At 44.4% G+C, this 26847-nt stretch overlaps 1 protein-coding gene across 4 annotated transcripts in view; it reads left to right on the top strand.

Moving 5' to 3' along the window:
* Positions 1-26847, top strand: part of atg5 (ATG5 autophagy related 5 homolog (S. cerevisiae)) — a 296434-nt gene that overhangs the window by 57100 nt on the left and 212487 nt on the right. For all 4 annotated transcript variants that reach the window (XM_070885622.1, XM_070885620.1, XM_070885619.1 and 1 more), the window contains one exon: positions 12679-12754. In XM_070885622.1, coding sequence (XP_070741723.1) covers positions 12679-12754 — 76 coding nt within the window. The remainder of the gene's footprint in view (positions 1-12678; positions 12755-26847) is intronic.

Below are 26847 nucleotides of genomic sequence, written 5' to 3'. Positions count from 1 at the left end.
CATTTTCCCAATGACAGCTGTTAGGCTAACTGGTCTATAGTTTCCTGCTTTCTGTCTCGCTCATTTCTTGTATAGGGGAGTTACATTTGTCGTTCTCCAATCTGCTGGGACCTCTCCAGAATCCAGGGAATTTTGGTAGATTACAACCAATGCGTCCACTATCTCAGCAGTCACTTCTTTTAAGACCCTAGGATGCAGGCCATCGGGTCAATGGGACTTGTCCACCTTTAGTCCCATTAGTTTATCAAGTACTTTTTTTCTTGTGATAGTGATTGTTTTAAGTTCTCCCCCCCTGCCCCACCCACAATAGCCCCTTGATTATCAATTTTTGGGATGCTTTTAGTGTCTTCTACCATGAAGACAGATACAAAATATTTGTTCAAAGTCTCTGCCATTTCCCTATTTCCCATTAATAATTCCCTGGTCTCATCCTCGAAGGGACCAAGGTTTACGTTAGCTACTCTCTTCCTTTTTATATACCTGTAAGCTCTTGCTGTCTATATTTCTTGCTAGCTCTGAGGGGAGAGGAGATATTGGGACTAATAGCCACTGGAGCAGAGAAAGCTAAGAGGAGATTGAATAGAATAATTTTTTAAATGATCAGTTTTGATAGGGTGAATAGTGAAATATTTTTTGCTCTACATAAATCATCAATTTAAAATTGTCATAGAGCAAGGCGCATCGTTAGGGGCAATTTCTTCATGCAGAGAATTGTTGGAACATGGAATACTTTTCCATAGGGAGTGGTTGAGTCAGAGACCTTTTATATTTTTAAGCCAAAAGCAGATAAATGTTTGAAGCAGAAAAAGATACAGGGTATAGAATCATAGAAATTTACAGCACAGAAGGAGGCCATTTTGGCCCATAATGCCGTGCTGGCCAACAAAGCTATCCAGCCGAATCCCACTTTCCAGCTCTTGGTCCGTCACCCTGTAGGTTACTGCACTTGAAGTGCACATCCAAGTACTTTTTAAATGCTATGAGGGTTTCTGCCTCTACCGCCCTTTCAGGCAGTGAGTTCCAGACCCCCACCATCCTCTGCATGGAAAAAATTCTCCCTCAAATCCCCTCTAAACCACCTTCTAATTACTTTAAATCTATGCCTGCTGGTTGTTGACCCCTCAGCTAAGGGAAATAGGTCGGTCCTATCCACTCTATCTAGACCCCTCATAATTTTATACAACTCAATAAGGGCAGAGCCTACTCTGTTCCAAAGAAGAAAAAAACCAGCCTATCCAATCTTTTCTCATAGCTAAAATTCTCCAGTCCTGGCAATATCCTCGTAAATCTCCTCTGTACCCTCTCTAGTGCAATCACATCTTTCCTGCAATGTGGTGACCAGAACTGCACGCACTAGCTGTGGCCTAACTAGTGCTTTATATAGTTCAAGCATAACCTCCTTGCTCTTGTAATCTATGCCTTGGCCAATAAAGGCAAGTATGCTTCCTCAACCACCTTATCTACCTGGCCTGCTACCTTCAGGAATCTGTGGACATGCACTCCAAAGCCCCTTTGTTTCTCTACTCGTTTGTGTCGTACCATTTAATGTGTCTTCGTTTGCCTTGGCCCTCCCCAAATGCATTACCTCGCACTTCTCCAGATTGAATTCAATTCTGCACACCTGACCAGTTCATTGATATCTTCCTGCAGCTTTCTTCTTCATTATCAATCACACATCTGCAAACCTCTTAATCATGCCCCTTACATTCAAGTCTCAATCATTGATATATACCACGTAAAGCAAGGGACCCAGTACTGAGCGCTGTGGAATCCCACTGGAAGCAGTCTTCCAGTCACAAAAACACCCATCAACCCATATCTTTTGCTTCCTGCCTCTGAGCCAATTTTGGATCCAACTTGCCACTTTGCCTTGAATCCCATGGGCTTTTACTTCTGTGACCAGTCTGCCATGTGGGACCTTATCAAAAGCCTTGCTAAAATCCACATACACTACATCAAACACATTACCCTCGTCAACTCTCCTTATTACCTCCTCAAAAAGTTCAATCAAGTTAGTCAGACACAACCTTCCTGTAACAAATCCGTGCTGACTGTCCTTGATTAATCAGTGTCTTTCTAAAAGAAGATTTATTCTGTCCCCCTCAATTTTTTTCAATAATGTTCCCATCACCGAGGTTAGGCTGACTGGCCTGTAATTACTTGGTCTATCCCTTTCTCCCTTTTTAAACAAATGTACCATGTTAATAGTCCTCCGGCACCACACCTGTAGCCTGAGAGGATTGGGAAATGGTCAGAACCTCTGCTATTTCCTGTTTTGCTTCTCAACAGCCTAGGATACATTTCATCCGAGCCTGGGAATTTATCCACTTTCAAAGCTGCTAGACCCCTTAATATTTCCCCTCCCTCTATGTTTATTTCATCTAATATTTCACACTCCTCTTCCCTGATTGCAATTTCTGCATTGTCCCTCTCTTTCATGAAAACTGGTGCCAAGAATTCATTAAGAATCATACCCACGTCTTCCGCCTCCACACACAGATTACCTTTATGGTCTCTAATAGGACTACTTTTTCTTTAGTTATCCTCTTGCTCTTAATGTATTTATAAATCATCTTTGAGTTTTGCTTGATTTTACTTGTCAACATTTTTTCATGCTCTCTTTATTTTCTTAATTTCACCCCTTGGAAGACTGCTTCCAGTGGGATTCCACAGCGCTCAGTACTGGGTCCCTTGCTTTACGTGGTATATATCAATGATTGAGACTTGAATGTAGGGGGCATGATTAAGAGGTTTGCAGATGTGTGATTGATAATGAAGATAATGTGTGATTGATAATGCAGTATTGAGCCCTCAGTATCGGTCATATAGGGAGAGAGCAGGGCAGTGGAATTAGCTTCAGATTGTTCTAGCAAAGAGCTAGAACAGATCCAATGGGTCAAATGGCGGCCTACTGTGCTATAAACATCTCTGGTTCTATTGACAGAACAGTCACGGGATTTGGGGACTTGTTGCCACTCAGATGTCTCCATAACTGAATCCAGTGATAATTATCGCAAAGGTTTGAGAGAGAGAGAGAGAGAGAGAGAGATTCATTTTACCATCCTAGTAAAGCTCTCAACATGTGATTTAAAAGAATTCATAGATGTTTTTTTGGAGATGTATGATTTTTGCTACTGTTGGCATACTCAAAATATTGTGGGTTGGACTGCTGTGTATCTTTGAGACACATCTGTGCCACTAGGCAACCCCAACATAACTCTGCAGCTTGAGAATGCAGATTCTGCAGCAAATCTGTCCAGATTTTGCACACAACTCTATATAATATGTATGGATGTGTGTCAGCTGTTTGTATTTGATACCATCTCTCTCCCGACCCAGCACTCCAGCTGAACCAGACTGTTTGCAACCTTGGCCTTAGAAATTCCATTTTTGGTCATACATGTGCAGCGTCCAGAATCCGGAACCCTCGGGACGGAGGCCGTTCCAGATTCCAGGTTTTTCCAGACTTCGGAACGTCAGAAAGGGGCGTGGGGTGGGGGGGGGGGGGGCGCGCTTGCTGAGGAGCTTTACAGGCCGCCGGCCCAATCGGTGAGGCCGTCGGTTGGGGCCCAGCCGCCAAGTAGCTGGTTGGGTGGGGCCCCGCCGAGGAGGAGCTGTTTGGGCGGGTCCCGTTGTGGAGGAGCTGTTTGGGCGGGCCGATGAGGGGGCATCAAGGTAAGGACAGCGGCGGCGAGGCCCAAGGTCAGGCAGCGGCAGGACCTCGGTCGGCGGGTCCGGATTCCGGAACATTTGACAGATTCTGGATGACCCTGCCACCAATTGGTCCGGATTCTGGAATTTGGATTTTGGACGCTGCACCTGCAGTGGTATTTTACTGCCAAAAATACCGCTATGATTCCGAGATCTAATATTTGGTAAAAAAAATACGGCCAGCGGTAAAAATCTATGTTGCACAAGGATTCGTGGCGCAAACCGTGAAATTTCTGCAACTTTTCTCCGAGGCTGATACCGCTGCGAGTTGGGCCGAGGGAGGGGGTGAAAATCCCCCCCCCCATTAAAAAAAATATAAACTTTAACTTACCTTTTTTGCAGCACTTCATACCTACCGCTGTTCCAAGGGCTGCAACGCAGGTTTTTCCCAGGCGTTTTTTTTTCGTCCTATCTACGGGTGCACTGTGACCCAAATATCGGGCAAAAGCGCTTTTCCAATCTTGCACGCCGACAGTCCGCTCCCCAGTGGTATTTAAAAACAGCCGGCGCAAGACTTCAGCAAATTTCCCGCCGCACTGTTTTCCACCAATAAAGATGAAATATCGGCGAAAAACCCAGCACCAGATTGGAGAATTTCCAGCCCTTAGTGTCTTGTTTGATCTGAGCTTAGCCTTAAACTTCTGTCCAAGAGGACCATTTATTTCCACCTCCGCAACATTGATTGCCTCAGCCCCTTATAAATGCCATTTCATGTGCAAACTTGAGAAACTTCCTCAAAACCCCTCTCTTGAACCAAGCTACTCTTTCTCTTTCTGGCTCTCCTGCGCATCTGTGAAGCAATTTGAATGTTTCTTTACATTTCAGAAGCTATATAAATGCAACATGTTGATGATGCGTAGCAGTAAATTGAATCCTAATATGTTCAGATTGCCATAAAGCTCTAGAACCTGTTGACACCGACTCAAGCTTGGAAGAGGAAAGATGCAGTCAATTTAGATTGAATTACTTTATGCAGTACAGTAGTGTAGTGGTACAGATTATTATAAAACCCAACTAATTCATTAACACCCTTTAGGGAAGGAAACTGGCTGTCCTTGCCCATCTGGCTTATGTGTTTACAGTCCCACAACAACATGGTTGACTCCTAATTGTGCTCCGATGTGGTGTAGCAAGCCACACAGATGCATCAAACTGCTCCAAAAAAAAAATAGCAGCATCTTTGTGAGCACCTTCACAGTAAGAACTGCAGCAGTTCAAGAAGAAGGGTCACTGCTACCGCCTCAAGGCAACTAAGGATGGGCATTAAATGCAGGCTTAGCCAACAACTCTTGATATCTTGAGAATGAAATAAAAAAATATGCAGAGGATGTGCAATGGGGTATGCAAAGAGATAGTGTGGAAACATTTAAGGGAGAATTGTACAGATATTGATGGGCGTGGACAATTGATTAGTTTTTGTGGCTGGAGAGATGAACTGCAGTTTTCTTCAGTCTTTTATTTTCCTATGTTCTATGTCTCGCCAGATTTTCTTTTTACCTAGCCAGGTGCGACACCTAGGTATTAAGTGGCACGTAACCAGTATGTGCTATACACAAATACCTGGTGTTTTGAATAGGAATGGTGAACTCGGGAGTTCCTTAGGACAGTATCGTAGTCCCAACCATCTTCAGTTGCTTCATCAATGATCTTCTCCCAATCATAAGGTCAGCTGTCTGGCTGTTCGATGATGATGGCACATTGTTCAGTTCCATTCGCAACTCCTCAGAAAATGAAGCAGTCCATGCCCGCATGTAGCAAAACCTGGACAACATTCAGGCTTGGGCTGATAAGTGGCAAGTAACATTCACACCACACAAATACCAAGCAATGACTATCTCCAAGAAGTGAGATGTAAGGTTACTAATCTTCAGAAAAATACAGACCATGAACTAAAAACTGATTGATACAAGCTCTGGACAATTAAGGACATCCTGTAGTCAGGAACTAAAACTGACCATGCATAACAATAGAGTTGTTACGTGAGGCCCTGAACTTGATTGACCAGGGTGGGGAAAGCAGCTACTGGAGACATAAAGTCTGTAATAAGACCAGATAACAAAAGGACCCCCACGGTGCACATTTTTTGGCTAACAGCATTCAGCATAAGGAAATATCTTTTGCATTGTCGACTCCACGTGCAAATTAGTAGCCATTCAACCTCATCACCAACCAGTTAAACGGATCGATAATCAAATTTCGTCCCAGCGGGGAAACTCAATTAAAACCTGGATATAAATATACGGACACAGACACGCAAGCAGAGAACACGGCAAGAAACAGCAAGCAGGAAAGGACACAAAAAAGGAACAGACACTGCAGAAAACGGTCAGAAGAACCACCAATGGTCACAGAACCAATGACCACGACCCTACAATAGCTACAGCTAAAGTCAAATTTCTCTCAGAAGTCTAGTCCTGTAGTTTTAGTCGGTTTTTGTTGCATAATAAAACGGACACTCGGTTGAGCCTAAAATTTTGTGGCACATGTTGTCCTTTCCCACTAAGTTCCGAGGTCTAAGAATCAGAGTAGAGTGAACAAAACAAACACCCTACAGAGTCTCTAATCACCTCCCCATGACATTCAACGGCATTACCATTGCCAAATCCCCCACCATGCTGTCTAAGCATGCTGCTTTTGCTGTTTAGCATGCATGTAATCCTGTGTTGCAGCTTCCCCAGGTTGGCATCTCATTTTTAGATACGCCTGGTGTTGCTCCTGGCATGCTCTTTTACGCTCCTCATTGAACCAGGGTTGGTCACCTGGCTTGATGGTGATGGTAGACCGAGGGCCATGAGGCTACAGATTGCGGTGGAATACAATTCTGCTGCTGCTGATGGCCCACAGCTCCTCTGGATAACGAGTTTTGAGCTTCTAGATCTGTTCTGAATCTATCCCATTTAGCACGGGGTAGTGCCACACAACACAATGGAGGGTGTCCTCAGTGTGAAGACGGGACTTAGTCGCCACAACACTGCGGTGATCAATGCTGCCAATATTGTCATGGACAGTTGCATCTGCGACGGGTAGATTGGTGAGGACGAGGTCAAGTAGGCTTTTCGCTCGTGTTGGTTCTCTCTCCAACTGTTGCAGGCCCAGTCTAGCAGCTTTGTCCTCCAGGACCTGCTCAGTTTGGTCAGTAATGGTGCTACCGAGCCATTCTTGGTGATGGACATTGACGTCCCCCAACCAGAGTACATTCTATGCTCTTGCTATCCTCAGTGCTTCTTCCAAGTAATGTTTAACGTGGAGTACGGATTCATCAGCTGAGGGAGGGCAGTAGGTGGTAATCAGCAGGAGGTTTCCTTGCCCATGTCTGACCTGATACCATGAGATTTCATCGGGTCCGGAATCAATGTTGAGGACTCTCGGGGCCACTCCCTTCCGTATACCACTTTGACTCCACCTCTGGTGGGTCTGTCCTGCTTATGGGACAGGACATATCCAGGGATGGTGACGGAGGAGACTGAGACAATGGCTGAAAGATCATCATAGACAGTCCCTCGAAATCGAGGAAGTCTTTCTTCCACTCTCAAAATGAGTTCTCAGGCGGCTGTACAGTCCAATGCGGGAATTACAGCCCCTATAACAACGGCAGACAATGGTTGAAGGAAAGGGTGGGTGGGGGAGTCTGGTTTGTTGCAAGTTCCTTCTGCTGCTTGCGCTTGGTTCCTGCTTGCTCTCGACGATGAGACTTGAGGTGCTCAGTGCCCTCCTGGATGCTCTTCCTCAATTTTGGGCAGTCTTGGGCCAGGGATACCCAGGTACCAGTGGGGATACTGAACTTTATCAGGGAGGCTTTGAAACATTTCCTGGGCTCGCTTGCAGGAGTTCCGAGTAGAGCACTTGCTTAGGGAGTCTCGTGTTGGGCATGTGGATGATGTGGACAGTCCAACGGAGCTGGTCGAGTGTGGTCAGTGCTTCGATGCTGGGGATGTTGGCCTAAGCGAGAACACTGACATCGGTGTGTCTATCCTCCCAGTGGATTTGCAGGATCTTGCGGAGGTGATACTTCTCCAGCACTTTGAGGTGCCTGCTGTACATGGTCCACGTCTCTGAGCCATATAGTAGGGCAGGTATCACTACTGTCCTGTAAACCATAAGCCGGGTGCCAGATTTGAAGTCCTGGTCTTCAAACACTCTCTTCCTCAGGTGACCGAAGGCTGTGAGAGCACACTGGAGGTAGTGTTGGACCTCGTCATTGATGTCTGCCCTTGCTGATAGTCGGCTCCCGAGGTCTGGAAAATGGTCCACCTTGTCCAAGGCCGAGCCGTGAATTTTGATGACCGGGGAGCAGTGCTGTGTGGCGGGGTCAGGTTGGTGGAGGACCTTTGTCTTACGGATGTTTCGAAAGATATAATACTGTTGAGTATGACTCAGGCTGTTGCTCGACCAGTCTGTGGGACAGCTCTCCCCCGATAGTGAGGAGGAATTTGCAGGGTCGACTCGGCTGGGTGTGCCCTTGTGTCTGAAGGTCAATGCCAGGTGGTCTGTTTAAATAAACTAAATAAATATTTATTTAACTGAATTTAAATTCCATAGCTTTCATGGTGGGATTTGAACTCTCGTCTCTGGATTATTAGTCCAGGCCTTTGGATTAGCTGTCCAGTAATATAACCACTAATCTACCGACTCCTGCATTTCACACCTTGCACATTTACCTGAACTAAACTCAGCATCTGGCAAACCAGCTAATTAAGAGTCTGAGATCAATCTGGTTACATAATTCCTGGCACTTCGCACGGGCCATGTTCACTGCAAGATATTAAAATAGATAGAAATAGAGAAAGATGAAACACATCAGCACTTACTTGCAATATAGCAAATCAAATCCAATTCCAGCTTTCTCTATGTCTCTGTGACTGTCACCTGTGCTCATTTCTACTTATGTAACTTGGTGTCAAATTTTTATTGCATAATACTCCTGCGAAGCGCCTTGTGACGTTTCACTACGTTAAAGGCGCTATATAAATACAAGTTATCGTCGTCGTTCTTGCCTAGCCTTGCAGGTATCCTGTCTGTGGCCTCACTCAGCTTTTGTTCAGTTCACATCCAATTTGTCCAGAGCTTCCATCAAGCTGTTGAAGAGGTAATTTGCTGCTGTGTCTCTCAATGGCACCAATTCTACAAACTCCTCTGTTATGCACATGTTGTCATCAACTTCATGAATGAATGCTGCTAGTTGAGCCACATCAATGCTTTCATCAATTGCAATTGAAAAAAACTGCAAATAACTTTACTTTTTCCTGCATTTGACTGTGTTCCAATTCTTAGCTAAATTGTTGATTTACTCAGCAATTATGTTTCTTGTGAGACTGATATTTGCAAAAGCTTGCGATTATCTGGACACACACTTTCTACAGCATTTACCATGCAGATCTTCAGAAAATCTCTCTCAGGAAATGGATTTTCGCACACAGCTATTTCATGGGCAATCACATCACATACACCTTAACTTTCCTGTGTACTTACATTTCTCACCTTGGTTTGCTTCGTAGTGTATCCAAACGTATTTTTTCCACCACAGCTACTTGTTGCTTACAGATCAAGCATGTGGTCTTTCCATTCATGTTCGCAAAGAAATACAAAATCTCCCATTTTTCTTGAAACACATAGTCTACCTTTCTCTTGTGATGACAGGACTTAAAAGCCAAGGAACAATGAATAAAGAAATTAAGATTCATGGGGAACGAATCCTGTGTATCAATATAGCTTTATTTTCTTTTAAAAGCCAGTCCATAGGGCCTAAGTTTCCACATGATTTGTGCCTGATTTTTAGGAGCAACTGGTGGAGAATGGACTATCTTAGAAATCGCAATTCTCCACATTTTTTTTTCTGCAGTTCTAGTCAGGTAGAACAGTTCTACTTTAGAACAGAATTTTTTCTTCAAAAGGGGGCGTGTCCGGCCACTGACGCCTGATTTCAAAGTTTCCACAGTGAAAACGTACTCCAAACTAAAGTAGAATGGAACAAGTGAAGATTTTTGTAGAACTGAAAAATCCTGTTCTACACATTAAAAAATCAGGCGCAGGTTACAAATTAGGCGTCCAGAACGAGGGGGGGGGCGGTGAAGGGAAGTCATTAAATTCTACAATAAATCCTTATTTATACTTCTACAAATATTCTACAAATAAATCCAACCTGAATAAACATTTATAAGCAAAGAAAAGATTAAATAAACCATCTTCCTACCTGTGTGAAAGTGCTTCAGCCATCGTTCGAAGGAAACCGCCGTTTGTTGCCGCGCAGGGGAGGGAGGGGAAGGAGACAGCGACTTGTTGCCGCGCAGGGGAGGGAGGGGAAGGAGACAGCGACTTGTTGCCGCGCAGGGGAGGGAGGGGAAGGAGACAGCGGCTTGTTGCCGCGCAGGGGAGGGAGGGGAAGGAGACAGCGACTTGTTGCCGTGGAGGGAGGGGAAGGAGACAGCGGCTTGTTGCCGTGGAGGGAGGGGAAGGAGACAGCGGCTTGTTGCCGTGGAGGGAGGGAAGGGAGGGGAAGGAGACAGCAGCTTGTTGCCGCGCAGGGGAGGGAGGGGAAGGAGACAGCGGCTTGTTGCCGCGCAGGGGAGGGAGGGGAAGGAGACAGCGGCTTGTTGCCGCGCAGGGGAGGGAGGGGAAGGAGACAGCGGCTTGTTGCCGCGCAGGGGAGGGAGGGGAAGGAGACAGCGGCTTGTTGCCGCGCAGGGGAGGGAGGGAGGGGAAGGAGACAGCGGCTTGTTGCCGCGCAGGGGAGGGAGGGGAAGGAGACAGCGGCTTGTTGCCGCGCAGGGGAGGGAGGGAGGGGAAGGAGACAGCGGCTTGTTGCCGTGGAGGGAGGGAAGGGAGGGGAAGGAGACAGCGGCTTGTTGCTGCGGAGGGGAGGGAGGGGAAGGAGACAGTGAGAAGGGAAGCCTCAGTGTTGATGTGCTGATGGCAATGTGCTTTTATTAAAAAATGTACAAAGAACTACAAAAATGGCCGAGTGCCAATTTTTTCTTCACACTGAGCATGCGTGAACGCTCCCAACGCGCACGCGCAGCGTTGCCGGCAGGAAAAAAACTAATTTAAATAGTACCCGCCCCCTCCCACTCTCAAAATCGGCGCGCGTGTAGGCTCCGCCCCCCTGGGTGCCGCGCCAAACAGACAAGGAGCTGCAAAGCGCTTGAGAATAGCGTGTTTTTTTTCTGGCGCCGTTTTAGGCGCGAAAAACGGGCGCCCAGCTCGGAGGGGCGCCCATTTTTTATCCTGTGGAAACTTGGGCCCTTAGTGTGGGAATAGCTCCTAGTGTGTAAACAGCACTCTAAAACACAGTCACCTGAAACACAGTCAGCCTATCCAATAGTGAGAAGAAGTCCAACCACCACTAACCATTTGCTACAGCTGAAAGGGAAATGAAGAATCCATGTGCTCAATTTAAAAGCACCTGGCTTCAGCCAATCAATTATCAATTAAGAGGAAATTGTATTCTTGGAATACAACACTCAGTAGAAGAGATGTCTGATCCCCATCTGACCTAAGAGATGGTAAGGCCCAGAATTTTGAAGGCTGAATGAGGACCAAAAGGACAATGCCCTACTATTGTGCATTATCACTAGATACATAAAGTCTTGAAAATATGATCAGAGTCAGTCCCAATAGAAAATCCAGTTGTGAATTTGAAAAATGGAAAGGCTGCAGGGTGACTTGGATAGGTTAGGTGAGTGGCCAAATGCATGGCAGATGAAGTATAATATGGATAAATGTGAGGTTATCCACTTTGGTGGCAAAAACAGGAAGACAGATTATTATCTGAATGGTGACAGATTAGTAAAAGGGGAGGTGCAACGAGACCTGGGTGTCATGGTACATCAGTCACTGAAGGTAGGCATGCAGGTACAGCAGGCGGTGAACAAGGCAAATGGCATGCTGGCCTTCATAGCGAGAGGATTTGAGTATCGGAGCAGGGAGGTCTTACTGCAGTTGTACAGTGCCTTGGTGAGACCACACCTTGAGTATTGTGTGCAGTTTTGATCTCCTAATCTGAGGAAGGATGTGCTTGCTATTGAGGGAGTGCAGCGAAGGTTCACCAGGCTAATTCCCGGGTTGGCAGGACTGACATATGAAGAAAGACTGGATCGGCAAGGCTTATACTCACTGGAATTTAGAAGAATGAGAGGGGATCTCATAGAAACATATAAAATTATGACAGGACTGGACAGGTTAGATGCAGGAAGAATGTTTCTGATGTTGGGGAAGTGCAGAACCAGGAGTCACAGTCTAAGGATATAAGACCAAGATGAGGAGAAACTTTTTCACCCAGAGAGTGGTGAACCTGTGGAATTCTCTACCACAGAATGTTGTTGAGTCCAGTTCGTTAGATATATTCAAGAGGGAGTTAGATGTGGCCCTTACAGCTAAAGGGATCAGGAGGTATGGAGAGAAAGCATGAATGGGGTACTGAAGTTGCATGATCAGCCATGATTATACTGAATGGTGGTGCAGGCTCAAAGGGCCGAATGGCCTGCTCCTGCACCTATTTTCTTTGTTTCTATGATGTCATGTTCTTTGATTACTATTCAATAATGAGGAGGATTAACCTAACCACACATTTCAACATAACTTGTGTCCTGCAGTTGTGCTGCTCGTAAAGACTGAGCCAACTTGGTGGCCCACAGCTAACATTGCGTGCTCATTTTTTTTTACAAAGTAATAAACAAGTTGCCCTATCTTTCAGGTAAAAATACTGCTCTGTATGCCAGACTTTTCTTCCAACGTGCTAATTTATATAATAATTCATTACTGTGTGATCAAAATGTAAATTTGAAGCTCCAATGATCTAGGTTGACTATATTGATGATTTCAATACGAAAAATGTATATGGACAATTAACTTGTATATTTAACCCCAAAGGGTAACAGATATTTTGAAAACAGTTTCCAACAATGAGTGCATGAGATAATACTTTTGTTCATTTTCAGTTACCAATCTTGGTTTCCTTTTGTTTTTCATCAGGCATTATCCAATTGGTTTACTTTTTGACCATGCGTCGAACACTGCGCTACCATGGAACATTATAGTACATTTCAAGGTAATTTTCCACTTTTTCTTTGACTGTTGTATTTATTAAAACTGCAACATTGTAATGAAATGGCCAGGATTTTTTAAAGGCAAGTCCGTTTGTAGGCTTATATGTGGTTGTATGGTTTTTTTTTCCACCCCATGTGCATAAACTACAGTGGTGAATTGCAGCAATGTATTTGAATTTGGTGGGTATCCACTATCTATAACATATTACATTTTTTGCATCTAACTCGCAGTTTCTGTTTGTCAAACTTACTTTGAATTTTAATGCTTTGTTGCTTGTCTCAAAATAAAACAGCAGCAAATCATGGGGATTGTACCAATCAAAAGTGACGAAAGCGGCTGAAAAACTGCTAGTTTGACGCTATTAAGGACTTCTGAAAATAACAATTCCTGAATGACCAGTCAATAAACTCTCTCTAAACTTGCGCTCATCCCAAATTCTGCCTGTATCCTAATTTAAACACAGTCCCATTCACCGATCAACCCTGTGCTTGCTGGCCTACATTGGCTTCCGGTCCACCAACACTTCAAATTTAAAATGCTTATCTTTGTGTTCAAACTTTTCCGTTGCCTCACCTGCCTCTACCTCTATAACCTTCCCTAACCCTCTGAGAACTCTGCACTCCTCCAACTCGGGCCTCTTGTGCATCCCCCACTTCCTTCATTGACGGCTGTGCCTTCAGCCATCTAGTTCCTAATGGCTAAAAGAGGGGCAGGTATGGCAGCTCAATATTCCTGGTTACAGGATTTTCAGACAGGATAGGGAGGGGGGGTGGGTGTCAAGATATTGATTAAAGAAACTATTACAGCTGTGAGGAGGAATGATATGTTAGAAGGATCATCACCAAGGCCACATGGGTCGAACTGAAAAACAAAGAAGGGGCGATCACACTGCTGGGAGTGTACTATAGACCCCAAACAATGAGAGGGAGATAGAAGAGCAAATATGTAAGCACATTTCTGAGAAGTGCAAAAACTATAGGGCAGTAATAGTAGCGGATTTCAAATATCCGAATATTAACTGGGATAAAATTAGCCTGAAGGGTATAGAGGGTGCGGAATTCACAAAATGCATTCAGGAGAACCTTTTTAGCCAGTATGCAGCAAGCCCAACACTGGAGGGGGCAGTTATGGATTTAGTTTTAGGGAATGAAGCTGGACAGGTGAAAGGGGTATCGGTGGGAGAGCATTTAGGTGCTATTAAGGATCGTGAATAAATCCAAGGAAGAGGCATACAAATTAGCCAGAAAAAGCAGCAAACCGGAGGACTGGGAGAAATTTAGAATTCAGCAGAGGAGAACAAAGGGTTTAATTAAGAAGGGGAAAATAGAGTACGAGAGGAAGCTTGCCGGAAACATAAAAACTGACTGCAAAAGCTTCTATAGATAAGTGAAGAGAAAAAGACAAACGTAGGTCCCTTGCAGTTGGATTCGGGTGAATTTATAATGGGGAACAAAGAAATGGCAGACCAATTGAACAAGTACTTCGGTTCTGTCTTCACAAAGGAAGACACAAATAACCTTCCGGATGTACTAGGGGACCGAGGGTCCAGTGAGAAGGATGAACTGAAGGATATCCTTATTAGGCAGGAAATTGTGTTAGGAAAATTGACAGGATTGAAGGCCGATAAATCCCCAGGGCCTGATAGTCTACATCCCAGAGTACTTAAGGAAGTGGCCCTTGAAATAGTGGATGCATTGGTGGTAATTTTCCATCAGTCTATCGACGCAGGATCAGTTCCTATGGACTGGAGGGTTGCTAATGTAACACCACTTTTTAAAAAAGGAGGGAGAGAGAAAACGGGTAATTATAGCCTGACATCAGTAGTGGGGAAAAGGTTGAAATCCATCATGAAGGATGAAATAGCAGCGCATTTGGAAAGCAGTGATAGGATTGGTCCAAGTCACCATGGATTTATGAAGGGGAAATCATGCTTGACAAATCTTCTGGAATTTTTTGAGGATGTAACTTATGGAGTGGACAAGGGAGAACCAGTGGATTTGGTGTATTTGGACTTTCAAAAGGCTTTTGACAAGGTCCCACACAAGAGATTGGTGTGCAAAATCAAAGCACATGGTATTGGGGGTAATGTACTGACGTGGATAGAGAAATGGTTGGCAGATCGGAAGCAGAGAGTCGGGATAAACTGATCCTTTTCAGAATGGCAGGCAGTGACTAGTGGAGTGCCGCAGGGCTCAGTGCTGGGGACCCCAGCTCTTTACAATACATATTAATGATTTAGATGATGGAATTGAGTGTAATATCTCCAAGTTTGCTGATGACACTAAACTGGGTGGCGGTGTGAGCTGTGAGGAGGATGCTAAGAGGCTGCAGGGTGACTTGGACAGGTTAGTCGAGTGTGCAAATACATGGCAGATGCAGTATAATATGGATAAATGTGAGGTTATCCACTTTGGAGGCAAAAACAAGAAGGCAGAATATTATCTGAATGGCGGCAGATTAGGAAAAGGGGAGGTGCAACGAGACCTGAGTGTCATGGTTCATCAGTCACTGAAAGTGGGCATGCAGGTACAGCAGGCGGTGAAGAAGGCAAATGGTATGTTGGCCTTCATAGCTAGGGGATTTGAATACAGGTGCAGGGAGGTCTTACTGCAGTTGTACAGGGCCTTAGTGAGGCCTCACCTGGAATATTGTGTTCAGATTTGGTCTCCTAATCTGAGGAAGGACATTCTTGCTATTGAGGGAGTGCAGCGAAGGTTCACCAGACTGATTCCAGGGATGGCTGACCTGACATGAGGAGAGACTGGATCACCTGGGCCTTTATTCACTGGAGTTTAGAAGAATGAGAGGGAATCTCATAGAAACTAATAAGATTCTGACTGGACTGGACAGGTTAGATGCGGGAAGAATGTTCCCGATGTTGGGGAATTCCAGAACCAGAGGACATAGTCTTAGGATAAGGGGTAGCCAATTTAGGACTGAGATGAGGAGAAACTTCTTCACTCAGAGTTGTTAACCTATGGAATTCCCTGACGCAGAGAGTTGTTGATGCCAGTTCATTGGATATATTCAAGAGGGAGTTAGATATGGCCCTTACGGCTAAAGTGATCAAGGGGTATGGAGAGAAAGCAGGAAAGGGGTACTGAGGGAATGATCAGCCATGATCTTATTGAATGGCCGTGCAGGCTCGAAAGGCCGAATGGCCTACTCCTGCACCTATTTTCTATGTTTCTATGTTTCTCGTGACCATAATTCAGTTAGATTTAAGGTAGTTATGGAAAAGGAAAGGATAGACCAGGAATAGAATTTCTAAATTGGGGAAAAGCCAACTTTGCTAAGCTGAGAGGTGATTTAGCCAAAGTGGACTGGAAACAGCTACTTGAAGGTAAATCAGTGTCAGAGCAGTGGGAGGCATCCAAGGAGGAGATCTGGAGGGTTCAGGCCAATCATGTGCACTTAAAGAAAAAGGGTGGGACTAACAAATCTCGAGCCCCTGAATGGCTAGGGACATACAGGGTAGGATAAAGAAAAAAAGGGAGGCTTATGACCGAGGGCTAATACTGCAAAATCTCGAGTATAGAAAGTGCAGGTGTGAAATTATAAAGGATATTAGGAAAGCAAAGAGCGAGCATGAAAAACTCTTGGCAAGTTGAATCAAGGAAAACCCAAAGATGTTTTATAAATATAAATATATTAAAAGAGCAAGAGGATAACTAAAGAAAGGACAGGGCCTATTAGGGACCATGGGGGTAATCTGGAGGCAGGAGATGTAGGTATGGTTCTTAATGAATACTTTGCATCTGTTTTCCCCAAAGGAGAGGGGCGATGCAGACACTGCTATCTGGGAGGAGGAGAGTGAAATAAACATAGTGAGAGAGGAAGTATTAAGGGGTTTAGCAGCTTTGAAAGTAGATAGGTCCCCAGGCCTGGATGAAATGTATCCCAGGCAGTTAATAGAAACATAGAAACATAGAAAATAGGTGCAGGAGCAGGCCATTCAGCCCTTCCAGCCTGCACCGCCATTCAACGAGTTCATGGCTGAACATGAAACTTCAGTACCCACTTCCTGCTTTCACGCCATACCCCTTGATCCCCCGAGTAGTAAGGACTTCATCTAACTCCCTTTTGAATATATTTAGTGAATTGGCCTCAACTACTTCCTGTGGTAGAGAATTCCACAGGTTCACCACTCTCTGGGTGAAGAAGTTTCTCCTTATCTCGGTCCTAAATGGCTTACCCCTTATCCTTGGACTGTGACCTCTGGTTCTGGACTTCCCCAACATTGGGAACATTCTTCCTGCATCCAACCTGTCCAAACCCGTCAGAATTTTAAACGTTTCTATGAGGTCCCCTCTCACTCTTCTGAACTCCAGTGAATACAAGCCCAGTTGATTCAGTCTTTCTTGATAGGTCAGTCCCACCATCCCGGGAATCAGTCTGGTGAATCTTCGCTGCACTCCCTCAACAGCAAGTATGTCCTTCCTCAAGTTAGGAGACCAAAACTGTACACAATACTCCAGGTGTGGCCTCACCAAGGCCCTGTACAACTGTAGCAACACCTCCCTGCCCCTGTACTCAAATCCCCTCGCTATGAAGGCCAACATGCCATTTGCTTTCTTAACCGCCTGCTGTACCTGCATGCCAACCTTCAATGACTGATGTACCATGACACCCAGGTCTCGTTGCACCTTCCCTTTTCCTAATCTGTCACCATTCAGATAATAGTCTGTCTCTCTGTTTTTACCACCAAAGTGGATAACCTCACATTTATCCACATTATACTTCATCTGCCACGCATTTGCCCACTCACCTAACCTATCCAAGTCACTCTGTAGCCTCATAGCATCCTCCTCGCAGCTCACACTGCCACCCAACTTAGTGTCATCCGCAAATTTGGAGATACTACATTTAATCCCCTCGTCTAAATCATTAATGTACAATGTAAACAGCTGGGGCCCCAGCACAGAACCCTGCGGTACCCCACTAGTCACTGCCTGCCATTCCGAAAAGTACCCATTTACTCCTACTCTTTGCTTCCTGTCTGACAACCAGTTCTCAATCCACGTCAGCACACTACCCCCAATCCCATGTGCTTTAACTTTGCACATTAATCTCCTGTGTGGGACCTTGTCGAAAGCTTTCTGAAAGTCCAAATATACCACATCAACTGGTACTCCTTTGTCCACTTTATTGGAAACATCCTCAAAAAATTCCAGAAGATTTGTCAAGCATGATCTCCCTTTTACAAATCCATGCTGACTTGGACCTATCATGTCACCATTTTCCAAATGCGCTGCTATGACATCCTTAATAATTGATTCCATCATTTTACCCACTACTGAGGTCAGGCTGACCGGTCTATAATTCCCTGCTTTCTCTCTCCCTCCTTTTTTAAAAAGTGGGGTTACATTGGCTACCCTCCACTCGATAGGAACTGATCCAGAGTCAATGGAATGTTGGAAAATGACTGTCAATGCATCCGCTATTTCCAAGGCCACCTCCTTAAGTACTCTGGGATGCAGTCCATCAGGCCCTGGAGATTTATCGGCCTTCAATCCCATCAATTTCCCCAACACAATTTCCCGACTAATAAAGATTTCCCTCAGTTCCTCCTCCTTAATAGACCCTCTGACCACTTTTATATCCGGAAGGTTGTTTGTGTCCTCCTTAGTGAATACTGAACCAAAGTACTTGTTCAATTGGTCTGCCATTTCTTTGTTCCCCGTTATGACTTCCCCTGATTCTGACTGCAGGGGACCTACGTTTGTCTTTACTAACCTCTTTCTCTTTACATACCTATAGAAACTTTTGCAATCCGCCTTAATGTTCCCTGCAAGCTTCTTCTCGTACTCCATTTTCCCTACCCTAATCAAACCCTTTGTCCTCCTCTGCTGAGTTCTAAATTTCTCCCAGTCCCCAGGTTCGCTGCTATTTCTGGCCAATTTGTATGCCACTTCCTTGGCTTTAATACTATCCCTGATTTCCCTAGATAGCCACGGTTGAGCCACCTTCCCTTTTTTATTTTTACGCCAGACAGGAATGTACAATTGTTGTAATTCATCCATGCGTTCTCTAAATGTCTGCCATTGCCCATCCACAGTCAACCCCTTAAGTATCATTAGCCAATCTATCTTAGCCAATTCATGCCTCATACCTTCAAAGTTACCCTTCTTTAAGTTCTGGACCATGGTCTCTGAATTAACTGTTTCATTCTCCATCCTAATGCAGAATTCCACCATATTATGGTCACTCTTCCCCAAGGGGCCTCGCACAATGAGATTGCTAATTAATCCTCTCTCATTACACAACACCCAGTCTAAGATGGCCTCCCCCCTAGTTGGTTCCTCGACATATTGGTCTAGAAAACCATCCCTTATGCATTCCAGGAAATCCTCCTCCACCGTATTGCTTCCAGTTTGGCTAGCCCAATCTATGTGCATATTAAAGTCACCCATTATAACTGCTGCACCTTTATTGCATGCACTCCTAATTTCCTGTTTGATGCCCTCCCCAACATCAGTGAAACAAAAGTGGAAAAAGCAGAGGCTTTGACTATCATTTTCCAATCTGCTATGGCTTCAGGTGTGGTGCCGGGGGACTGCTAATGTGGTACCTTTGTTTAAGAAGGGAGAAAGGGATAGACTGAGTAATTACAGGTCAGTCAGCCTAACCTCGGTGGTGGGACAATTATTGGAAAAGATTCTAAAGGACAGGATAAATCTTCTTTTAGAAAGACACGGATTAATCAAGGACAGTCAGCACGGATTTGTTAAGGCAAGGTCGTGTCAGACTAACTTGATTGAATTTTTTGAGGAGGTAACAAGAAGGATCGATGAGGGTAGTGCATTTGATGTAGTGTATATGGAGTTTATCAAGGTTTTTGATAAGGTCCCACACAGCAGACTGGTCACAAAAGTAAATACTCATGTGATCCAGAGCAAAGTGGTAAGCTGGATCCAAAATTGGCTCAAAGGCAGGAAGCAGAAGGTAAAGGTTGATGGGTGTTTTAGTGACTGGAAGGCTGTTTCCAGTGGGATTCTGCAGGGCTCAGTACTCTGTCCCTTGCTTTTGTGGTATATATTAATGATTTAGACTTGAATATAATAGGGGAATAAGGGGTTATGGGGAGCGGGTGGGGAAGTGGAGCTGAGTTCATGATTAGATCAGCCATGATTTTATTAAATGGCGGAGCAGGCTCAAGGGGCCGTATGGCCTACTCCTGCTCCTATTTCTTATGTTCTTATAGGGGGGTATGATTAAGAAGTTTGTAGATGATACTAAAATAGGCTGTGGTTGATAATGAAAAAGAAAGCTGTAGACTACAGGAAGATATCAATGAACTGGTCAGGTGGGCAGAACAGTGGCAAATGAAATTTAATCCAGAGAAATGTGAGGTAACGTATTTGGGGAGGGCTAACAAGGAAAGGGAATACACATTAAATGGTAGGACACTTGAGAAGTGTAGAGGAACAAAAGGACCTTGGAGTGCATGTCCACAGATCCCTGAAGGTAGATAAGGTGAAGGCATACGGAATGCTTGCGTTTATTAGCCGAGGCATAGAATACAAGAGCAGGGGGGTTATGCTTGAACTACATAAAACACTAGTTAGGCCACAGCTAGAGTACTGCATGCAATTCTGGTCACTGCATTACAGGAAGGATGTGGTTGCACTAGAGAGGGTACAGAGGAGACTTAAGAGGAAGTTGCCTGGAATGGAGAATCTTAGCTGAGGACAGATTGGATAGGCTGGGTTTGTTTTCCTTGGAACAGAGGAGGCTGAGGGGACACCTCATTGAGATGTATAAAATTATGAGGGGCCTAGATGTACTGGATAGAAAGGGCCTATTTCCCTTAGCAGAGAGGTCAACAACGAGCGGGCATAAATTTAAAGGAATTCGTAGAAGGTTTAGAGGGGATTTCTGCCTCTACCACCCTTTCAGGTTGTGGGGGTCTGGAACTCGCAACCTGAAAGGGTGGTAGAGGCAGAAACCCTCAGCAAATTTAAAAAGTACTTGGATGTGCATTTGAAGTACTGTAACCTGCAGGGCTACCCAGTGCTCAATTTTCCTGGTCATTTGCGCTGTTTTTTTGACCATGCCGTTTTTTCTGGCTTATTTTTTTTCAAAGTTTCCCCCTGCAACCTGCGCTGGCGCCACTGAATTAGTTACGATTTTTCTAGGTGGTTTTTTTTAACCCTCATATCTCTGCTGGTTTTCATAATTTCTCGCAGTTTGACCAAAAAATTTTCTTCCTCGGTCGGCGTATCTGGCCACTCCCGAAAAACCTTCTGGTGAGTTAGCAGAAAGAAGCGCACATTGACAAATCGACGCTGAAAGATGCCAGTATTTTTAATCGAAGATTTTGGAGGGAGTCAAGAACACTCTTTTTAACCTGTCAACGTAGTAAATAGAAACGTTTTGGATTTCAGAAGTTTTCATTTTTTTTAATTACTCACGCTACACCGAACGTCTTCAAGCAGGGCTGAAGGGTCGTAGCTTTGGCCATCGGTCTCGGCCCTGTGCCCGGACACAGGGGCTTGGGGCTCGGCTGGAAAACAAGCCCGGGGGTGGGGGGAAAGGGGGAGGTGCCGACTGATCGGAAGGCTTATGCACTGAGCCTGGGGAGCGAGGTGCCGATTGGAAGGCTTCTGAAGACTGCAATGAGTTTGGGGGAGGAGGGCGGGAGGGGCGGTGGGGGAGGAGGAGAGAGAAGATGAGAAGTCACGACTGCAATTAGTGGGGGGGGGGGGCGGGGGCGGGGAGGTAGAGAGGAGAAGTTTTAATAATTGAACAACTAATGGAAATGATTCAGTTTTAATGTAAAATATAAGTTCTGCAAAATATAACAGACCACAGACAAATGGTTAGCAGCAGAGGAGGGGAATGTGGATGGCATGAGTAGGCTCACACAGTGCAGGCCAGGCAGCAGGCTGATTTGAAGGACCACAATGAATGATAGCACGTTGCATCAACCGAAGCGTAGCTGACGGAGACATTCCCATGAACCGAAGCATGGCTAGCCCGCGCAGTACTTAACATTTAGCAAAGCCAGACTCTGGAATTTGCAGGACTTGCCCTCTCCCTCGAGTGTGGGCCCAGCTTGTGCAGTGGTGATTGCTTTTCTCCAGTTAGGATCCATCAAAGCAGCGACCCTTTCTTCCAAGGGTGTCAAGGCTGCAGATTTGCCGGGCCACCTCCTGTTTGAGTTCTTTCCCTTTTGTTATGTGCCACTTTCCTCTGCAAAGATGAAAGTACAACTTTTTAGAGAGAGTGTCTTTCTGCTGGGTGGGACATATACAGCTGGTCACATTTATAATTGCAATTGCATTGAATAAATGAAAATATTACTTACATTAACGACTTGACCAAGGTCCTGCCACTTTTTACACTGGCCTCCAGATCTCGTGGTGGTCACCATTGCGCAGTAATCTTCTGCAACTTGGTTCCAGCGTTTCTTTATTTCTTTGGGTGGAACTTTTATGTGACGTCTGCTGGTGTCCAGCTCCTGCCATCGGTTCTCAATCACAGTAACTAGTGCCTCCACTTCATCCTGCAAGAAATTTTCTCTCTCAGAACTCCGTCTCACACACACAACTAGCTCTTTAAAAATAGCCGATTGCCAACTCTGAACTGTACTGCGCATGCGCGTCCATTGCAACGACATCAAAAATATTATTTTTCTTGTCGCGCATGCGCAGAAGGTGCGACATTGTTTTTCGGCGCAGACAACAGGCTCCACCTCCTGAGGCGCGCAACACCAAATTTGAATTATAGGTCGGGGAAACTTTGGGAAAATATTTCTGCCGCATTTCTAGCCTAGAGCTTGGAGCTTGAAGGTGGGATTAGGCTGGATAGCCTCGTGTTGGTCGGCATGGACACGATGGGCCGAAATGGCCTCCTTCCGTGCTGTAGATTTCTATGATTCTATAATGTCAGGAATTTCCTCCATAAAGCATTTTGCCTCTCCACCTCTCTCTTTTAAGATGCTGTTTTAAAATCTTCCTCTTTGACCTGTCCCAATGTTTGGCTCGGTATCAATTTTTGTCTGAATACACTCCTTTGAAGTGGCGAGGGACATTTTATGACGTTAAAGGTGCGATATAAATGCAAGTTGTTGGTGAAAATGCTGGCTATGAAAAATCTGGTATCATTTAATTAACAAGTAGTTGGAACAATGTGGTGACTGGATGGTCTTTGTGTTTTGGATGAATTAAGATGGGCCATGTGGCCGTCCTCATTTTTATGTATCTTCTAATCTTGTGAAGTGACTTAATCAAGAGTAGACTGTGGAGCAAGACTCTGTGTTTTTCAGCGTTGTTATCGTAAGAGAATTCACCTGCTGTTGCTGAGGAGAAATGTAAATTCCAATCTCGTCAAGAACTATTGAATAGGTTGATGAAGATGCTTCTGATGATTTGATACTGGCACTACATTGATTGCACTCGTGCTCTCTTTCCTTCTCTTTCTCTTTCCCCCCCCCCCCCCCCCCCCCCCAAAAAAAAAAGATTAGCACACAACTGGCAGTGGGCTCAGTGTTTCGGGCACATTGCTCCCCATATGCCCACCAGTGGAAACAATCTTTCACTGTTCATCCCTTTGCTGGTTGCTGTTCCCATCCATCACACTGCTGCAGTTGCTCCCAATGTTACATGAAATGTTGGGCCCACCCTTTTCCTATTTTCCCCTTCTCCACCAGCTCCTCCCATTTCTAGTCATCCTAAGCGGAGGCCAGCAGAGGCTAACGTCAGAATTGGGGGAGGTGGGTGGGGGTAGGGCCACTACTGCGGTAAAAAATATGAAGGGCGAAGTTCTATCGCGCTGTTTGCAGCAGTGCCGGGCAAATTCGTTCCCCATTCTGGGAGATTCGTGGACAGTCTGGGAAGGTTGGCATTCCTAGATATAATCCTCACTTCAGAGCATAAGTTTCCGATGCAAACCATCCTATGGCCTCTCTGGCGGATTGACAGGCGTGTGGTTAATTGAATCCGTTTGAGTTTGCCTCTTCTGAGCTAAAGGAGTGACTTTCATCTTCAGTCATGCCTGGAAATAAATGCAGAGATGTAAAGTTCCTGTTCTAATTCACTATATTACCAAGGCCCCCATTCTCCCTTTCTGATTGAAGTGCATGTTCGGTGACTTGGATCGGAAGCAAGAACAAAGTGCAAAAAGGATTCTTTCTTCAGTGTGACACTGCAGCAAATGCGATGCTAAATTTTAACCAGCAAAGTAATCTTTGCAACTATTTCCAAAATTGACCTCTTCCATCCAAAGTTTCAGCAGCCTTGATGATGCACCTTTCTTTTACATGAAAGCTTTCAATCGAAGAAGAGTCAACAATTTAGGAAAAACTCAAATTTACACAATTGACTTAATGAGATGTAAAGTGGCTCTTCAGTCTGGCTAAATATTGTCTGAGTTTGTTTCCATATGCTGAGTCTTAGAAAAAAATACAGCCCAGTCAAATTTTATGCAAAAAAAAGTCAAAAAAACGGTGTATTGTTCAACTGCATTATATGAATAAAATATAACAAGTCGAGTTTGCTACATTAATTACATTCAGAGCCACTTGTCAGATCACGCAATTCAGTTCTGTCATGATGCCTCGTTGGCAAAAATAAATGCTCCATGGTTTCCCCCTTTCGTATCTCTAACTTCCACCAGCCATGCAACCTTTTTCCCACCCCCTCTGTGCTTCTCATCCTTCTGACTCAGTCATTTCATGTCCTTCTCCCTCCCCACCCAATCTCTTAGTTTTATGATTGATGGCTGTGCCGTCAGCCACCCAGGTCCCATGCTGGAATTCCATCCCTAAATCTTCACTTTCCTCCTTTTACGACCCTCTTTAAAATCCGCCGCTTTCTGACCAAGTTTTTGGTCACACATGCTAATCACTCCTCCTTTGCAACAGTGTTCATTAACTTCATGTTTCTGGGAAATATTCCTTAATTTTAAGGAGCTACATATATGCAATTTATTGCTATTGAAGCAGTGGTGGACTATTGGTGGCTGTTCCCATCATAAAGTAAAATTTACGAACTATAATTTAAAAACTAGCTTTTGATAGCTGGGCTAAAGAGAAATTTGCATACTGGATTTTATTGAAATAGCCTTAGGGGACCTAAATTTTGAATGTCGTGCTACGTTGGGTATAATGCTAAGTTTTGCTACTTGCCAAATTGAGTGCTACATTTGAATTGTACTCTTATTTACACATCCACCTTGCATTTTCTGGCATTGTCTTAATCTCTTTGTACGTTATTACCAAATTTAGACCGATAGAAGGACTGGCAAAGGCCATTGCCATCTACCTGAAAGGTCCCAATTTGTTGTGGTGTAATACCCTTGACAAACCTTGTTAATTTCTAACTTAATATAGTGTAACTTGCTGGTAAGTATATCATGAAAAGCCCTGGAGGCAGTAAAATGTAAGGTTCTGAGCAGTTCTCTTGCAACGTTAGATAACCATTTGTCGCAGACTGCTACTCGTATTTAAAACTGCATGGCCTTGGAGTTGTAATAGAGATGGCAGAACTGCAATTGAAATAGGTGTGCATGTAAAAGTCTCGTTTCATATATTTTTTAAAAAGCATTTGGGATGAAGTTTTTGATCCCTCTGCACAGGCATTTTCCTCATTCATATTGTGTGGCATGGTATTGTGTTGCTGGTCATATAATCGTAGAGGCTTGTAACAGAAAGAGGCCATTCGGCCCAGCATGTCTGTGCTGGCTCTTTACTGGAGCAATACAAAACTGATCCCACTGCTCTCTTCCCATAGTCTTGTTATCTTTCTTTATTTCAGATGTTTATCCAGTTTTCCCTTCAAAAAAGGTATAATGATCTGTGCTACAACTATTCCTCATGGCAAAACATTTTGCGCTTCAACAGCACTAAGCAAATAAATTTCTCCTATCTCTCTCTCACAATTTTAAACTGATGACTCTTTAGCAATGATTCCCTATCCTGATAAAATAGCCTTTGCTCTACTCAGCAACAAAACCTTTTTATAAGTTTAAAACCGCTGCAAAATCTCCTCCACACTGTCTCTGTTCTGGTAGCAAGTACAGTGAAACCTGCAAATTAGACACATCTAACAGACTTGCATCAGGTGCTCTTGTTTTCAAAATTGTCATTGTATGTACAGTAAACTGGATGAGCCAAATATCCCAGGATTGGCTGCATTCCCTACAGTGTTTTTTTTTTGCCCTTATCTGGGATTGTGCCTAATTCTGGTGCCCTGTCAGGGCAGGATGTGATTTCAGTTCATTTTCAGTTTGTTGGGTTTCCGAGTTCATTGCCATCCCAGGGTCCTTTTCCATTGAGGAGTGCCTGGCAGATCCCAGCCCCCCGGGGCTTTTGTGTAATGGAGTTCCCTTTACTCAGCATCCATAGTGGCAGCCAAGCTATTCTATCCATGGATGTAGCTTTGCTAGCGTTCAATCCCAGGGATGAAGCAGTTCCTCTGCCGCTCTGCATGCTGAGTAACAAGATCTCCTGTACACACAAGTCATTTTTTTCACCTGCTACCACCTCACACTTAACTGCATGGCCTGTGTTTTAAATTATAGACTGACTTGGTGCATTGAAGGCAGTCCATAATTTGCTAGTGTCTGTGGCTTCAAGGTGCAGCTTTTATCTATTACACTGCAAGCTATTTGGGACTGTCATTAAGTGTCTCTTTATTAGGGATGTACATTTGGTACAGGTTTCACTATAGTCCCAATATCTCAAATTCTTGTCTGTCAACCAAGTCCATGACTTGTCCCCTTACAGTTTACTTGATTAAATCCAGTTTCCACAGGCTGGCAACAGACTTGTTGACCAAGTTTTACTGAGGTTAGATGGAGTTAAGAATGGCCAAAAACATCTGGAGCTTTGAACATACAGTTCAAGAATAAAAGTTACCAGAATTGGCGATACACAGCTCAAAGCCAAAATGTTTAGAAAAGGACAAATGGACAGCAGCAGAGATTGTAGCATAGAAAATAAAACCGTGGAAAGAGAGCTGCATCAGTGATTTGCACTGACATTGTTGCACTGTTTCAGTGCCAAATTGCTAATCGAATAGGAACAATAACTATAATAATTAAGTATTATAGATTAAACATTTGCTTTGTAACACAAACACATAAAACACT

The sequence above is a fragment of the Pristiophorus japonicus genome, chromosome 7 (genome assembly GCF_044704955.1).
Source record: "Pristiophorus japonicus isolate sPriJap1 chromosome 7, sPriJap1.hap1, whole genome shotgun sequence".
NCBI classification, from domain to species: domain Eukaryota; kingdom Metazoa; phylum Chordata; class Chondrichthyes; family Pristiophoridae; genus Pristiophorus; species Pristiophorus japonicus.
This window is presented reverse-complemented; position numbering and strand designations above follow the sequence as displayed.